Source organism: Callithrix jacchus, chromosome 11 (assembly GCF_049354715.1).
Source record: "Callithrix jacchus isolate 240 chromosome 11, calJac240_pri, whole genome shotgun sequence".
Classification (NCBI taxonomy): domain Eukaryota; kingdom Metazoa; phylum Chordata; class Mammalia; order Primates; family Cebidae; genus Callithrix; species Callithrix jacchus.
Window position 1 is genome coordinate 6,499,885 of NC_133512.1, and position 18,064 is coordinate 6,517,948.

An 18,064-nucleotide genomic window follows, 5' to 3' on the forward strand; every position below is an offset into this window, starting at 1 on the left:
ATCGTCTCTCCTCACTCAGGACTGGACTCCCAGTGGTCCAAACCAGAAACCTCTCCCTCTGAGTTGCAATGCCCTCTACAGCTCCCACTGCCTTCCACCCTCTCCATGCCCCCTCCCACTGCCTTAGCTCAGTCAGGATCATCTCTTTCCAGGATTATAACAGTAGCTTCTTCTTCTCCCTGCCTTCCCTTTGACCTTATCCCTTCTGTTGCCCAAGTGGGCTTTCCAAGGCGCATGCCCAATGATGCTCCTCCCCAGCTTTACATTAATTGACTGTTCCCAAGGTCCTCAGTATTAACGACAAAATCGTTAAAATGAGTTCTATGGCTTCAGAGTACTCCTCTGCCTCGTCGGTGAACCCCAGCGTTATTCCCATTTTGTGTTGTCTTCCTGCCCTTCATTCAGAAATGTTATCTCCCACTTCCGTCTGGCTCAATCTTAATCATCCTTGAAATGCAGTTTAAATGGAAAGACACCATTCATTTCTTTAGTTGCTTTCTTTTTTCTCGATTTCGTATTTTATTATTATATTTTTGGAGACAGGGTCTCACTGTGTCACCCAGGCTGAATGGAGTGTAGTGGCATAATCATAGCTCACTGGAACCCGTAACTAGGAAGCCCATCCTCCCACTTCAGCCTCCTGAGCAGCTGGGAATACAGATGTGTGAGCCCCACTCATTCCATATTATAAGTCCTAACATTACATAAACGTAAGCCCAATTAACCTCGTTCTTGAAGAAGCTGAGACCCCCAGACACCCAAACCACCCGACTGGTGGTATTGCCAGGCGATGGGAGGAGCAGTCTCACTGCAATGTGACCTCGAGGCAACGCCCATGAGTCCTAGGCCCAATGCAAGGGGCTGTCCACTAGTCTCCTAGGCTCTTCACTGGGAATGGGGTGTGAGAAGCAGCCATCATGAGTAGCTAGTATCATTTCTTCAGGAAAAGACCCATCTTTCCACTTTTACTTTAGCGGAAGAAGTTAGGGGCCATGTATGTGGGGGCACAGTCAACGCGGCAGCTCTGCTTTTCCGATCTTGACTTTGAAATGGCCCCTCAGTGTGTGATGACCGGTTGAACACTGAACTTAGTGGAGAAACACACTTCTTAGCACAGTCTGTCTCCCCCATCCCCCTCTTCAAACATCCCTCCTGGGATGCCAGTGGCGCCATTGCCACTGCGTTTCCTGTTGGCAGCAGTGAGCAGTGAAAACCCAAGCGGCAGCAGGCAGCGGCCCAGGCAGAAATAGCTCCCGCGCGATTCACTGGAGCCTTCCCAGGGCCCTGGTCCCGGCTCCCGGGACTCCAGCGTCCTGATCTCAACAGCGGCAGAGCGGAAGCACTTGGGTCCAGACCGCACTCCCGGCACAGTGCGGAGGGAGCTGGCGGGAGCCACTCTGCGCCCGGACGCCTCAGCGCCCCCTTGGGCTCGGGCTCGCTCTCGGGGGGGAAGGTCGACCGCGATGGCCGGGCGCGCTTCCCTCCGCACCGTTCGGGGCGCCCTGGGCGCCTGGCTGCTGGGCGGCCTCTGGGCCTGGACCCTGAGCGGCCTGGGGGCGGTGGGCACCCCCGGAGCCCCGCGCCCTTGCCAGGCGCCGCAGCAGTGGGAGGGGCGCCAGGTTGTGTACCAGCAAAGCAGCGGGCGCAACAGCCGCGCCCTGCTCTCCTACGACGGGCTCAACCAGCGCGTGCGAGTGCTGGACGAGAGGAAGGCGCTGATCCCCTGCAAGAGGTACTGAGCACCGGCCCGCAAGGGCGGGGGTGGGGGGCCGCGCGGGACCGGGAAGGGCGAAGGCGCGGGGGCCTGCGTCCTGGAACTCTCTTTCCGGCCCCTTGCGGCTCCTCCCTTCTCCCGGAGGGATCCTTCGCAAGGAGGGTCGCTTGGGGACTGTATGGTCGGGGGCTGGGAGGGGCGCTGCGCCTACCGACGGTGGCCCGCAGGGAAAGAAGGGACCCATTCGGGGCGGAATCGAGCTGCAGGGCGCCCCGTGCCCAGGTTCGCCCCTTTTCACACGCTGCTGAGTCAGGCTCTGGGCTCTTGGAGCCCCCTGCAGTCTAGGGCGTGTCTGCTGCACTATCTCATTTCTTTCTGGAGCCATCTGCGAGAGAGGCACGCAGAATATCTATTTTCTAAGAAATATTTTTTTACATCTTAAAAGAATATGGCAAGACTACAAACGGTGTGGGAAATTGATAAAAGAAAATTTCACCCACAAACTTATCCACGTGTTACAGCTATTAAAAGTTTGGTCGACTCCTTTTAGATTTTTTGTTTATTTTAAAGCAAATTTTACATACTATGATCAAAAGCCTTATATTATCTAAATATTTTTAAACTTAACATCGTCTCTTGCATGCTCTTGTTTGCCATTTTATTAGCTGGTCTCCTATTTTTAATGGCTGCACAGTATTCCTTACAGGGGAAAGCTGTAAGTTTCTTTTAAGCACTAGTCTGACTAGTCACCTTCTCACATCTGTTGTGACAAAGGACACCCTTCTTTTGAGACCTCATCTTGCTTGTGGTCCCTTTAAGACCTGATTTCTAATTTGAGATCACCACCTGTCTCCCTTCCAGAGCCCTGCCATTCCTCCTAAGCGTGTTCCTCTCACTGGCCTCTCTTTATGGTATTTGCATCATTAGGAGTTGCAAAACGAATTTCCCTGGTTTACAGCTCCAGTGGACTGTAAGGTCTATAGCAAAAAGGCACCATTAGTTTATAGGACAAAACTAAACTTGATAATATCATTTCATCTAAAAGCATTTGTTAAAGTATTAGTTGACCTGAAGAAAGTATTGAAAAGGCAGACCCTTTCAAACGATATAGTCAAGGGTGCAAAAGAATACATTATGAAATGTAGCATGGAGCAGCACAGTCATCATGGTGGGCTGGGAATTCATGCAAAGTCTTTCAAGAATGTGACTGTTTTCAATTGGGTCTTGAAGGGCACAGCAATAATAACAACCAACAGTTGAACGCTTATTATATATGAGGCATGACGCCTAGGATTTCACATATATTATGTGATTTCGTTTAAAGCTTGCAATAACTTGAAAGTATACATTTTATGATCTCCATTTTACAGACAGTAACTCTGAGGACTAGGGAGATGAAGCAACTTTCTTAAGATCTCACAGCTGATATGTGAGAAAGCTGGTGCCTGTGGTATACCGGGTTCACATTCATTCATTTGCTTAACAAGTATTTGTTCATGTTAGGCACTGTGTACAAATAAAGTGGGTCCTGGCTTTCGGGTAGGTCAGAGTCTGAAGGGGAAGTCACATAAATAATTTTTAAAAAGTCCCATACAGTGGTATGAGGGGTGAGATGGGGGTGTGATGAGAAGACCTCAGTTGGACACCTAACCCAGGATTCTTGGAGGAGCTAAAATGAGAGTGAGTTCTAAAACGCCTGTATAGGCTGCCCAGGGAGATGTGGAGAGAATGCTGGTCTAGGGGGATGCAGGCGTATCTGTGCTGGGAGTGCGTGTGCCATCCTAGAGTGTATAGAGCTGAGTAAATCCCAAAAACCGCAGACCACTCACTAAGAGGGCTGAAGCACAGGATATCGCGAGGGGTCATACTGAAGGAGTTTTAAACTGTGGAATTCATGATGAGATTATACAAAGATCCCTGAACGTGTCCTTAAGGATGCATTCCCAAGATGTGGACACAAAATGGAGCAACGTGGAACAAGAGTAGAAGCATAAACACAACCTTGGAGATTTTCGTAGTGGTCCAGCTGAGAGATGAGTAGCAGCAACGGGAACGGTGAGCAGGGGGCAAGTGAATGCATCAGGGAAGTCTTGAAGAGAATTCAATTGAGGAACATGTAAATGCTTAGACGGGTTGTGGCAGGCATGGTGAGGGAGAGGAAAAAGTTAAAGAGGCCCCTGTTTTTGGCTCCTGAAGCTAAAGGTACTGATGGCGTAGGGTAGATTGGTGTTGCTGTTGCAACAGGGCTTGACTTTGTGCGCTTCTGATTAACGGTGCAGTGGTACCCTGTGTAACCTTATGTGAAGACATGTACAGTAGTGGTGCATTGATGAATAGTCATATTGAAGGTGGACTGGGATGGCCCAGAGCACACTGCTGAAGTGGAGGAGTGTGGCAAAGAGAAAGATAAGGGTTCATCTCTCCAAAGGTAGTATTTTTTTACAATTAAAAAGTTTAGGCTTTAGAGTCAGATAAACCTGGATCTGAATCCAGACTCTGAATATGGGTCTTTGGGTAAGTTACTAAAGCTTTCTGAGTCTCAGTATCCTCATTTACAAAATGGGAATGCTTATAATGCCTAATTTATTGGACTATTGTGGGGATTAAGTGAGTTCAAGTATATAAAGCGTATAGTATGATGTCTGATAGTACACACAGGATGCTCTACTCATGGCCAAGGTTGGCACCATCACTACTATCATCATCATCCTGGTAAAGTTATCATAGCCCAGAGACCTGCTGCAAGCCCTTTGGGCTCAGAAACTTGCTCAAGCAGTACACACAAGGTCCCTTTCTTTGGGAGCAACCTGAGAGTAAGGAAACTCAAATGCTTAACTGTCTGTTTCAATGAGTTTTATCGCTGGCGTGAGGACCAGAATTCTCAAATCCACAAGACTAGGTCATACTCTCCCTGTAGCCAGAACTATGTGGGGAGCCAAATTATCATCAGGAAGTTGTGAGCAAAGAGTTGGAGCAAATTCATTGAGCTAACATCTAATGATTGCCTGCCCTAAGTTGGGATGTATCCTCAATGGGGAGTTTTCCATCATGAATAAGGCAGACCAGCCCAGGGTAAGGTTTAATGGTAATTAGTCAAAGGCAAAGTGAAGCACTCATTTTCACAGTAGAAATGACTTGGTGGTGGTTCTGTGCTACCCCAACTGTGCTGCTCCTGACCCCTTCCACTCAGAATGGAGCCTTGATGAGTACCACTCAACTCTGTGTGAATAACCCTTCCTCCATGACTCCAGGAATGATTAATATCGCCTTTAGATGTGTGTTTCATACCTTTAGTGGGGTCACATCCAAATCTTCCTGGCCTAGCAAATTTTTGTCCCTTTGTGGTGATTTCTCATTCCTATGCCCTAATCCAATAGGTGCTGGTTTCACAGTTTACCTTCTAAAAGACAACTTTATTCCCTTTCTTTCTGAGTTCTTGGCAAGGTTCTTTCTCACAGTCACATCGCTGGCCCTAAGTCAGATGGGGAAAAGAATGTTTAACGCATAAACACATTTTTAAGCTCTTTAAGTGTAGATTTGTTGGAACAAACTCAGAAACTCTTTCAGGTATTAACAGTCCGGCCAAGCAACCAGATGTTATTTGAAGAAAATATGGATGAGTTGTCTCTTCATATTTATGATTAAGTTGAGAAGTAAGTTTTAGAATTGGATCAACTTCTTAAGATTTTCATTTTGCATCCAGATAGTTACGGAAAATCCCACTGGTAGTTACTGTGGAATGATTAGGACTTTCCAGGCTCGCTTTTCCCTGAGATGATGGAAAAGATTAAACAACTCTACAAGCTTCAGATAAGACAAGCCTGATCAGAGAATGGGAAATATTAGTAATTGATACCGTTGTGTTTTCTGATTCCAACTGTCTTTTCCGACTCCTTGATTAAATTCACAAGTTTTTATCTGGAAGACTGAAGGAAATCAAGAAGATTGTTTTCATATTTCAGGCAACGCGTTAAACTTTGTGGGGGAAGCAATGCTGATGCAGAATGAACCCTCTCAGGCCACCAGTAACTTATGGCTCTTGCTTGCAAAATGGTGGCTTGGGTGTTGGAATCAATGAAGGTCTTAACGCAGAGTGAACAGAGAGGCAGTAAAACAATATGCATAGGGATGGTATCTTGGAAGACTATTTTATTACCAACCCTCCATGTTCTATTAAGGATTTGCATTTGTAAAAGATGAAAAATATTTCACAGATGGAACAGCAAGTGGATTCTTATTCAAATTCTGATTAATTCATGTCTGCCTCTCTCAATTTTCACAGAGCATATTATTTTTTGGAGAAGAGCATAGCATATACCTTCTCTCTCTCTCTCTCTCTTTTTTTTTTTTTTTACAGAGAATCAGCCTCCAGTGGTGGAGAGAGCAGGCATTCATGTTAGACCGTGATGGGGTGCCAACCATGGCTTCTAATCCTGCCTTCACCCCAATAAGGTCCTCAACTTTGCAGAAACTCTGTTTCTTCCATCTTTTAATTTAATTTGAATGATGCCTACAATGTTGACACCGAATCATTTTTGGGATTTCTTTTCTTGAATGCTAGGTACAGATAGGATTAAATGATATCCTGAAGGTACTTTTATTTTATCAGGCCGATTCACTGTTTCTACCATAATGCAACGAACTTGACACAGGTTTTAAAATTTTTCTCAACCTGTCCCATTGTACAGATACATTAATTTGAAGTTCTTTTTCTTCCTTCTCTTTTTCACCTAAACCTGTGCTTATGAGTAGAGACCAAGAAGAGGCAACTTTGAAATGCCTCCGGCCCAAACTCAGAAGGCTCCGTACTCAACCAAGCCTCCCTTACTACTAAGAACGGAATAGCGTTGCTTACAGGAGTGTTGGTCCAAGTATCCACTGTGGATGATCAATTCCCAGGGCTGTTATCACCTGAGGTAACTCCAGTAATCATATGTGTTTGGAAAAGAGGATGAGGATTATTTTTCAAATACATAATTTTGTTTTATTCTGAAACAACCTCACACCTACAGAAAAGTTGCAATTATAATACAAAGAGCTTTCCCCCACCTGTACTGTTCGATAGTAAGTTGCTGATCTGATATACCTTTGATCCCCAGATACTTCAGTGTATTTCCTCCCAGTAAGGACATTCTCCTGCATAAGCACAATACAACCATAAAAATCAGGAGATTAACACCACTTCATTTCGACCATCTGAAATTCAGATGTCATTCCTGTTTTGCCAGTTGTCCTTTGTATGTTCTTCATAGCCAAAAAAAAAAAAAAAAAAAGATTTAAATGCAAGCATTACATTTAGGTGTGGTGCCTCTGTGGTCTCTTTCTGTCTGGAACAGTTCCTGGGTCTTCCTCTTACTTTAGTACTTTTAAAGATTGCAGGCCAGTTATTTTGTAGAATGTTCCTTGATTTGGGTTTGTCTGATGTTTCTTCATAATGAGATTCAAGTTACTTACCTTTGGCAGGAATATCAGAGATAATACTCTGTCCTAATTGCATCCTGATGTTCATTGTGATCACTTGATTGACTGTTGTCTGCCAGGTTTCCTCACTGTGAAATGATACATTTTTCCTTTGTAATTAATATGATCTGGTTGGGAAGTATTTTAAAAGCCATGTACCTATCCGATTCTTGGTGAGTCTTCTGATTTATACATTTATTTGTATCAGGATGAATTCAGGCCTTCTCATTCTGTTCTGTTTGCTCTCATTGTTTGCTTCGCTGTTCATATTGTCCTAGATTTGGCCAGTGGAAGCCTCCTCAAATTGGTTTCTATGTTCTCTTGACATCTTCGAGTACTTCCTTGCTTTCCGGCCCAGCAAGATATTCCAAGATCATCTATACTTTTCCTGCCCCAGTCCTAGAATAAACCATTTTTTCAAGAAGTCCTGGTTACTTTCCCTGGAGAATAATATGTGGAAGTTTTTTCAAGAAGGCCTGGTTACTTTCCCTGGAGAATAATATGTGTAAGTTAGGATCTGTGCTCTAGTCATGCTCAGTGTGCCGTCAGGAGGTGCTGCTCCCAGGTCCTCTCAATGGACAAAGCGAGGGGTGTTGAGTTTGAACACACCTCCCCACACTCATACATAGATACACATTTGCATCTGTATTTATATCTGAACCTCCAGTGCTAATCCATAGAGGTGTTTAGACTGATGCCTTCAATTCTAATCCAACACTACATGGTTCATTCAGGTTTTTCCCCCTCACATTTTTGCTGCTCCCCTCTCAGACAGTGAGAAAACTGCCTCCTAATACTCAATTGTAGTAGATAACCAGTCATGTGTCACTGTGCTGTCCCCTTTGCACATGGGCTCTGCACCTCAGGCCAGCCCACGTAGAAGCCCACATTCCCTTGGTCCTACCTAACGGCTTTAGTCTAAGTTGTTCAAGAGAAAGGAGAAGGTCAGACTATGTTTTGACATCTGTTCGTATTGCTTCAGGTTCCTCAGCTCATCCTCATCACAGACCTTCAGAGGGTGTCTCTGTGTGGCGGGGGAGGGGGGGCGGGGCAGGCTAATACAAAGTGCTCAGTAAATTTATTTGATGATGAATCCTGTTTTACTGGATTTTCATTTTAAGAAATCATAACCTTGTATGAGGAGAATGACTTCTCCTTTAACCTTTCTCCATCCTTTTGGTCTCAGATGGCTGGAGCTAGCATTTTCTTTTATGAGCTCTAGAAGTCTTGACTGCTTGTGGCCTCTTTTTTTTTTTTGAGACGGAGTTTCGCTCTTGTTACCCAGGCTGGAGTGCAATGGCGCCATCTCCACTCACTGCGACCTCCGCGTCCTGGGTTCAGGCAATTCTCCTGCCTCAGCCTCCAGAGTAGCTGGGATTACAGGCACGCGCCACCGTGCCCAGCTAATGTTTTGTATTTTTAGTAGAGACGGGGTTTCACCATGTTGACCAGGATGGTCTCGATCTCCTGACCTTGTGATCCACCCGCCTCAGCCTCCCAAAGTGCTGGGATTACAGGCGTGAGCCATCGCGCCCGGCCGTGCTTGTGGCCTCTTGATCCATGGCAAGAATAAACCATGCTGATTTGCAATACTTGAGATTTGCAATATTTGAGTTTTTCTTCAAGAAACAGATTTTATTGGAAGCACACAAAGTTTGATTTACGGAACTTAATTCAGTAAGTCTGTAGACCCTGGATTTCAGAGGATTCATGCTCTGAAGGGAGGGAGAAGCAGGCACTGGGGAGAAAAAGATGCCAATGAAGACAAGCCCAGGAGAGGAAGGAGGCTGATGGAATGTAAGACTCATTGACAAATGGAAGCCAGAGGTGGTCACCATACTGCTTTGAAAACATCTTTACTTTCTCCAGTAACCTTGAGCTGTTTCTTCCTGATTCTGACCTTAAGGATGGTGGTCAGGGGCAGAGTGCCCAAAGATCTGAAAATATTCCACCAATTAGTGGTTTGTTTTTCCTGGAATAAATATGATAGTCTTAGATTTCACCAATTCCAGTAAAAATTTTCTATTTTCCCCCTTTACAATTCCTTTTATTTTACCCATCTTTAAAGAAAAAAAAATCTTCTCTTGATCTTAGCAGCTGAAACTCACTCTCCTATTTAAAGCCAGTCTCACGCTAACTACAAGTTTTGTACTCCTGCGCTCTCTTGAGTGCCCTTCGGTCACTTTTATTGCCACTCTATTGAAAATACTCTGGTCACAAGCAAGAAGCTCGACATTACTAATCAGCTAATCCTTGCTCAGTTCTCAGCTTATTGCAGATTAATTCCCCAATCTGACGAGTTTCTTCACTTGGCCTTTAACATGCTTGTCTTCTGTTTTTTTTTTTTTTTTTTTTTTATCTTATTTTATTTTTTTCCCCCCGCATCATATCCTCTCCTTCTTAGGCTCTGTGACTCTTCCTGCTCTTCCCTGGACTGCTAACACTGGATTGCCCAGGGCTCAGGCTCTCGTCTCTTCATGCTCCTGCCTATACTCTGATTTTGATATATACTGAATCTGACCATACCTCTATGGTTACTCTGGTTCAAACCTTTATTATGTCTTGGCTGGATGTTTATCACAGCCTCCTAACAGGTCTTTCTGCTTCTGACCTTGTCCCCTTTGGTCTGTTCTCCACATAGTAACCCCAGGGGTTCTCTTAAAAATATGCCTTATCACTCTTTTTTTTTTGAGACGGAGTTTCACTCTTGTCACCCAGGCTGGAGTGCAATGGCGCGATCTCAGCTCACCGCAACCTCCGCCTCCTGGGTTCAGGCAATTATCCTGCTTCAGCCTCCTGAGTAGCTGGGACTACAGGCATGCGCCACCGTGCCCAGCTAATTTTCTGTATTTTTAGTAGAGACGGGGTTTCACTGTGTTGACCAGGATGGTCTCCATCTCTTGACCTTGTGATCCACCCACCTCGGCCTCCCAAAGTGCTGGGATTACAGGCTTGAGCCACCGCACCTGGCCTATGCCTTATCACTCTTTGTCTCAAGACTCTCTAGTGCCTCTCCAGCTCTCTCAGGGTCGATGCCCTAACTCGGAGAGGAAACATCCTTACCAGGTCCTGAAGACCTTGTGGAATCTGCTCCCCAGCCTCTTCCCTACCTTATCTCTGTCACCAGCTTGCTCCTTGCAGCCCTGACCTCAGCACTCTGACCCTCTGCCTAGAAATCCTTTTTCCTAAGAAGCTGTGTGGCCTACTCCCAGATTAAACTGTTTCTCCACTCAACATTCTCAGTGCCACCTTACTGCTTGTATTAATATATCTAAGGCACTTATGAGCATCTGGCAGAGTGTTTCATAAGAAAGTTTGTTCCTTCATCTCCCCACCTTCCCTCATGCACACACAGTAAGGCTCCATAAGGTCAGGGGTTGGTGTGGCTGTTGCTGTATCTCTGAGCTCCTCAGAATACTTTATAATCTTTTCAACATACTATGTGGGACCTAACTGAATACATGTCCTGTACAAAAAGACTGTTTTCTGATGTCGGAGAAAGTGATTCCCAAGCTCCATTTTCCAGCTAAGGGCAGGGCCTGATATTTTCTGAATCTGAGAATGAGAGAAACAGATAATATATATTCATTGTACAAGGGTATCTAAATAATAAAGATACATTTTCTTTTCTTTTTTCCTTATAATTAAGTTTCTCAGATGATAAAATTATAGATTTATGTAATGGCTTCATGTTTTATTATTCATTTATATGTTATGTTATACCTCTTCTATGTTAAGAATGATTTTTGACATTGAATTACACTGCTGTGTTTTGAAAAGTTTTCCAGCAGGGTTGAAGTGGAACTTCCCTAGGAGGGCACACCGCCACCTCCAGAGAGCAGATGCCCAAACTCCTTTCATCCATGAGCCACTCCTCAACTGCCCTCTCATCAAATGCTGTCTTCAGTGTCTCTCTTGTGCCTCAATTTCAACTTTGAAAAATTTCACCCCATGTGGGCATTGGAGGTGTCTTTCTGAGGCACTCACCATTTCTCAGAAGCAGTGCCTCTCTGAGTTGGAAGGCCATCTGAAGAGGAATCAGACCCTTAGTAGGGTGCCTAAGTTATTCTCAGGCTCCCCCAAGGAAAGGAGAAACTCTTGGGACGATGGCTCCCCTAAAGAAGGCAACTTCTCCAGGATGAAACGTGTACGATGCCTTGAATGACTCCTGCCCCCTCACAGAAGGCTGCTTTTGCTGTGGCTTAAAGTTAGATCTTCTGGTAGAGTTCCAGAATGTGAGCCCTGCCAATAGTGAGGCCAAAAGCTCACCTCAGAAGAAGCACCAGAGTCACCTCCCCAGCTCTCCGAGGGAAGACACTGCTCCAGAGCATCTCAGAAGATGCCAGGGGAGACGCTGGCAGATGGGAAGCCGGTGGTATGGGCCAAGGGCACAGCAGTTGCTCTGCCTGACACAGCATTGTCAGCAAAGGTGACATATAACTTATGAGGAGTATCTGTGGTACCGTGAATCCCCAGGCTCATTACCATGACATCTGGGAGCAGGCATGGTGGACGCAAAGCCCTTCAAGTTTGCTTGAAAGTACTTGCAGGGGAGACTGGTGAGCCAGGCCATCCATGTCCACCCCAAGTCTTCTAAAATATTTTCCTCAGGGTCTTAATGAGACATCTCTTAGATCTTCCAGAATGTAAGGCTACTGCCAAGATGCTGATGGTCAGGATGTCCAGGCTGATGAAGACAGAAGAGGCCTGTGCCACCCCAGAGCCTCTGAGCTGCCTGAAGTCAAGGACAGCAGCATCTGCTTCTCCAGGGCAACTCTTGGCAGAGGGACCCTACTTGAAATGGGAGGCAGAGGCAGAGAATGTATGGAAATCATGAGAGGATGGAAGCTCCCATTTCAGAAGAAGCAGGGCTGTGGACCAGTGGAAGATTCTACCAGCCAGCACTCTTGGGAGTGAGGATGGAGGAAGAGAATCTGCCCCAGACTTCATATCCACTGGAAATGCCACATCAGGTGCTGTGTCTTGCTATGGATTGTGTTTCCCGTGGGCGTGGGAGTTCTTCGTCTCACAGTCTCCACCTGTCCCTTGTCACATACTCCGTCCTTCTGAACAGAGATTCTCATTCTAGCCCAGATTCAGGTATGGCCTGGCTTACCCCTGGACCCCAGAGATCTCACTCTTCGGGGATCTCAACTCTCCTTAAGAAGTCAGGAAATGAAGCTCGGGAATCCCACTTCTTGGATATCAGAACACTGTTCCTTTCGCACAAGACAAGTATTTATTTAGGTTCCTCTTAGTGTATTGAAAAGAATTTGAAGTGTTTTAGTATTTTGTATCCTCTTTCATCATGCTGAATCAAGCCTCAGAAAGGTCAATTTCTGTACTTGTTAAAACACAGGAATTTTTATAGTGTGTGTGTTTGTACATGTTTCTAAGGAGCTTTGTCACAAGGTCTTCTGTTTAAAAAAAAAAAAGCCATTTTACTCCTTTTATTGTTCACTGCAATTTGTTTTATACCAATTTTCTTATTTACCGGAGTCCTTTATTTCGATTCATGTTTCAGTCAGCTAGGGAACTTATTCAACTATTATTTTTTTTTGAGAAGATGCTAAGGTATACTTTCAGAGATTTTCAACGTCTGAGAACATCTAGTTATTGCCATTTAAATAACGATATTTTGGTGTATACGATTTGGGTGAAAATAGTCTTTCTGCTTAAATAGGTGTATGGCATTTACAGCTCTCAAAGAGAAGTCTGATATTTTTTATTCTGTTGTAATAATTTGTTTTCTGCCCACATTTTTGTAGGTTGCTTCTCTTTTCCTTGAATTTTATTAACATCTTCAGGCAAGGTGTAGTGCTAGGGAAGCTTTCGTCTAATATTTCTGGAGTTTTAGTGCTCTGTCTTTTCTCTTGGGTCCTTACAGAATCTCTTTCTGCGTATCTGTTCTGGTTCTCTCACATCTGCTTCCAGACGTCTTCCTTGCTTTTTATCATGCCATATATTTTCCCCCTTGAGTACTACATTAATACCTTCCAAGCCACTGCCTGTGGGCTTTGGGTTTGTTTGTTTTTTGCAACAATCTATCTGCTTTACACAGCCATGACTGAATTTTTAATCTAAAGAAAAAATTATTTACTTATTTAGAGATGAATCTCACTATGCTGCCCAGGCTGGCCTCAAACTCCTGGGCTCACGTGGTCGGCTTACCTCAGCCTCCCAAGCGTCTGGGACTACAGGATGTTGCCACTGCACCCCGCTTGACTTTTTTTATTTTGATGATGATGTTTTTCATCAGAAAGCTATCCTTGTGGTCGCACATTATTCCTTTTCAATTGTAAACACAGTCTATCCCCAATCCCAGTGAAAATAAGAATAGGATTTGTATTTCTGAGTTTCATTAAACATTAGCTGGAAGGGCATGCATGAGTTTATATTTCAGCATGGTGGGACTTGATCTATTTCTGCTAAATGGCCTCCTGCTGACTCTGCTCTGTCCTCTCCATCCTCCTCAGAGTACCCTCTGCTATGTTGTTCTAGAAGCCACTGAGCACCATGGCAACCTGCGTATCTCAGTACTGATTATGCTGTTTTCTTTTTGTAGTGGTGAAACAAAAATCAGCCTGCCCTTCTGTCTCATGAGAAATTTTTTATTATCTTTCATCAGATGAAAGAGTCCTTGCCTATGCATTGCCAATATTCACCCACATGTATTTTGAAAAGAAAGAGCTCTTCAATTTCTTAAGCACTTTTTTCATCTTTTGAACTAGAATCCAAGTCATGGAAGCCCATCACCTTACAGCTTCTTAAATGGCAAACATAATTATTCTTTGATTTAGCTTTTCCTTGGGCCGCATTCTTAAGTAATTTAATTTTCCTTTTGTTATAAGTGATTGGCAATGATGTGCACAATGAATTTGTGTCTAACACAACTTTGAAATAGTGTTTTTCTTTTTTGTGTCTCATAATCATTGTAGGGTGTAACTCAAACTTAGTATACGCCAGCATGGCAAGTGGCCGCAGCTCAATTCTTCCTTCTGAGAGTCAGATGGCCGGCATGCATTACTAATCTACTATAGTGCGTATTAAACAAATCCAAAGTTTGCTCAACTTTTTCCATAAAAGCCAAAGTCCTTTTGTAATCACAATATAATATTTGTCTACTCCCTTTTCTGTAATTTAATACATCTTGGATGGCCAATCAGTTCTACATGGATGGGAAGAATCATTCCTTCCCGCTGTTGAGAGTGAGAAGGAATAAGGTGTTTAAGACTTAGAATGAGTCTGGTTGACCCCATACTTGACTACAAAGTTATGCTCTGAGCCTCATTTTCTAATCTGTTAAAAAAAATAAAAATGCTAATAACATGATCAACCAGTTGAATTTGCCAATCTGTAACCTCTGCTTTGGATGTGTTCTTTTTTTTTTTTTTTTCCCCGACTATTCCAAATTGTGACAGAAAAACACTTCTCTTGACTGTTAAGGAAGCAGCTGGTCAGGTTCACCTACACCCAGGCCAGCCTCTGGTATTTCAGGTTCTAGGATTAGTCAAATTGTTAGGCCCTGCTCATTCTGAGAGAGGAGGCTCTCAAAGAGTTGTTGTAAGGAATTGAGTAGATGTTATTTGTAAAGGAGTGATTTTTATTCATTTCATTAAGGATATTTAGAGCTATAAGTGTCAGAAAATCTGACTAGCAAATGCTAAAATATAGGAATGTTTGTTGTTTACTCCAGAATTCTTGGGATACATGTTGCTAGGTCTGATTCAACAGTTTCATTGAGGTCCCAGGCTTATCTGCATCCACTTTCTCTGCCATTCTTAGCACTAGGGCTCAGAGTTGCCAGATTGTGTGTGGACTTGTTGCCTCATGGTTTCAAGAAGGCTGCCTCTGCTCCAAGCATTATGTCCTCTCCCAACTTCAATCAAAGACAGGAAGTGAGCGGACCAGCTTCCCTCGAACAGGGACACTCCTCTTTTTTTTTTTTCTTTTTCCTTTGAGAGAGGAGAAGTCTCCAGAGGATTCTCTCTCATTACTGAATTTTCTTTAGATCTTCAAAACCAGAACCAGATACTTTAGCTCTATGGGAGACTAAGGGAGCGAGTACAGTCAGCCCTCCATATCCATGGATTCCACCAACTGCAGATGGAAGATATTCTTTTAAAAAGTTAAAAATGGCCAGGTATGGTGACTCATGCCTATACTACCAACACTTTGTGGAGCTGATGTGAGAGGATTGCTTGAGGCCAGGAGTTTAAGACCAGCCTGGGCAATATGACAAAACTCCATCTCTACAAAAAATACAACAAATGGCCAGGTGTGGTGGCATGTGCCTGTGGTCCCAGCTACTTGGAAGACCGAAGCAGAACAATCGCTTGAAACTGAGAGGCAGAGGTTGCAGGGAGCCAAGATCTTGCCATTGCACTCCAGCCTGGGTGACAGAGTGAGGATCTGTCTTTTTTTAAAAAAAAAGTTAAATATGACAATAAAAAATAATACAAATAAAAAACAGTATAATCACTATTAATATAGCATTTACATTACATAAATAGTCTAGAAATAATTTACAGTATACAGGAGAATATGCATATGTTATGTGCAAATATGAAGCCATTTTATCTAAGGAACTTGAGCACCGTAGATTTTGGTATGGCACAGGTTATATGCAAATACTAAACCATTTTATCTAAAGGACTTGAACATTGTAGACTTTGGAGGTCCAGTCCTCCATGGAGGTTGAGGGACTACTCAATATAGTTTTCTCAACATCCATATTGAGAGACACACAAAGGAGAAGGGATGCAAATGCCTGCTGGATCTCTCAGGAAGGGTCCACCATAGTACTCAGAATGTTCTGTCCTTCATCTCTATCCCGCCTGGATGAATTAGCCCTTCTTTGTTACATAGTGTAGCAATTCATATGTGTACATGTGAAATTATTTGTTTCCCTGTTAAATGTTAACTGATGACAATAAACACAAATATGAGACTTTCTGTCATGTTTATGATGCCTTGCATTTCTATAACAATTTTATATCTATTAGCTCAAATTATCTTCATAAGAATGTCATAAGTTCCCAATTTTTGTCTACCTTTCCATATGAGAACGAAAGAGATGGCATCTGTGATCACACAGCTCATCAACGGTAAACTGGGAATCTTGATTCTTTGGCCTAAACTTTTTAACCTTTTACATTATCTGTAAACCTGATGCTGAAATAGGAAAACCAGAAAGGTTTTTTCCTGCTCCTGGTAGGGTCAACTTTTAGTATCTTTTCTAATGCAGAGAAATTACTGAAGCTCCACATCTAGCTAAAAATTCCAGTGTTCTTATTGGGCGGACGTAGGGAAGTGGAACAGTTAGTAGTATCTCATAAAATACGAAATGAAAATTTCCTTTGATCCAGTGATCCCATTCTATAACTTGTTCATGGGGATATAAACACAGAAAGGCAAAAGGTTTTATCTTCAATTCATGTTCAGCATCATTAATATTAACAAAACTGTAGAAATAATCTAAGTGGACATGAGCTGGGAACTAGCAAATCATGCCATATACACAAGGAAAATGTGAATCCGTTAAAGCTATTGTAAGGCAATCTCACTTGTGAATATTGATATAATAAGTGATGAAAAATTCCTTAATAGCAGACTATGTCCAACAGCACATTTAAAAAAGTAATACATTGTAATCAAAGGAAGTTTATTCCAGGAATGCAAAGATGGGTCCATTTTAGAAAATCCATAAACATCTACAAAAATAATCATGTGATTATAGCCTTAGTCTGGCAGAAAAGCAGTTGATAAAATTCAACAAACATTCCTGATACAATGGATTCAGTAGGAACTGACGGATGCTTCTTTAACATGGTATAATCTGTGCAGTTCTTAATTTACTTGAAACCTTAGCCCTTTTTCCACTAAACTCAGGAAGAAGGTAAGGATGCTCATTACCTCCATTATATTTAGTATTGTGTTGAATTTACCAACCAGTATGATCAGGGAAGACAATGTAATTAGTGGTAAGAAAAAGAAGAAATTGAAAATCATCTTTATCAATGCTATGGATATAGTATACCTGGAAGACACAGAAGACCTGAACATGAAACTCATTCAGACAATAAAAGTAAGGTGGCTATATATAAATTTAACATGAAAAATGAATAGCCTTCACATATACAAACAATAACCTTGCTGGAATGATAGTGTAAGAGTAAGTGCCGTTTAAAGCGGCAACAGTGACAACAAAAGATCAACTACTTAGAAACGAATTTCAAGGAAATGTTCAAAACTTGCATAGGAAAAAAATTAAACACTTCTGTTTTGGAATAATAGGATGACTCAACATCATAAAGATATCAATTGCCATGTTAATACTCAGATTTAACGCAATTACAACATATGCAAAAAAGCGGGAGTTTTTTTTTTAGCTAAGTTGATTCTAAATTTCATATGGAAAAATTAAAAAGCCCGAACATTGGAAAAGAAGGACACAATGGTAAGACCAGTAAATCTGACCAAATGATGAAACACACTAGTAAGCCTCTATATTTAAAAAGTGTGACAACAGTGTGTAAATAGACAATTCAGTGGAATAAAAGAGAGTCTTGAAATAGATCCACATGCATCTGGAAATGAGGTGTACGGTAAGGGTGGCATCTCAAATCACTGGGGAAAAGATGGGCTTATTAATCAATGGTGTTGAAACCACTGAGAAAAGATAAAATGAATCCATATCTCACACCATACATAAAAATAAACTGCAAACAGAATAAAAAATAGAAAACAGGATACACTCCTTTATAACCTGAGAGTAGGAAACTTTCTAAATACAACAAATCCAGAAACTATACAAGGAATTTGCCCTTTAAAAATGAAAAATCCTTTTCATTGTAGAAAAAAATTAAATAAAACCAACAAATGGCCGGG

General features: G+C 42.8%; 1 protein-coding gene across 2 annotated transcripts in view; it reads left to right on the forward strand.

Annotated features, from left to right (window-relative positions):
* Positions 1-1,443: 1,443 nt before the first annotated feature.
* Positions 1,444-18,064, forward strand: part of EPDR1 (ependymin related 1) — a 29,377-nt gene continuing 12,756 nt past the window's right edge. The window contains exons 1-2 of one of the 2 annotated variants that reach the window (XM_035253196.3): positions 1,444-1,732; positions 10,955-16,129. In XM_035253196.3, the coding sequence (XP_035109087.3) occupies positions 1,464-1,732; positions 10,955-11,339 (654 nt within the window). In that variant the 5' untranslated portion in view covers positions 1,444-1,463 and the 3' untranslated portion in view covers positions 11,340-16,129. Of the gene's footprint in view, positions 1,733-10,954; positions 16,130-18,064 lie in introns of those variants that run through there. The other variant, XM_009002062.4, reaches the window with a different exon arrangement.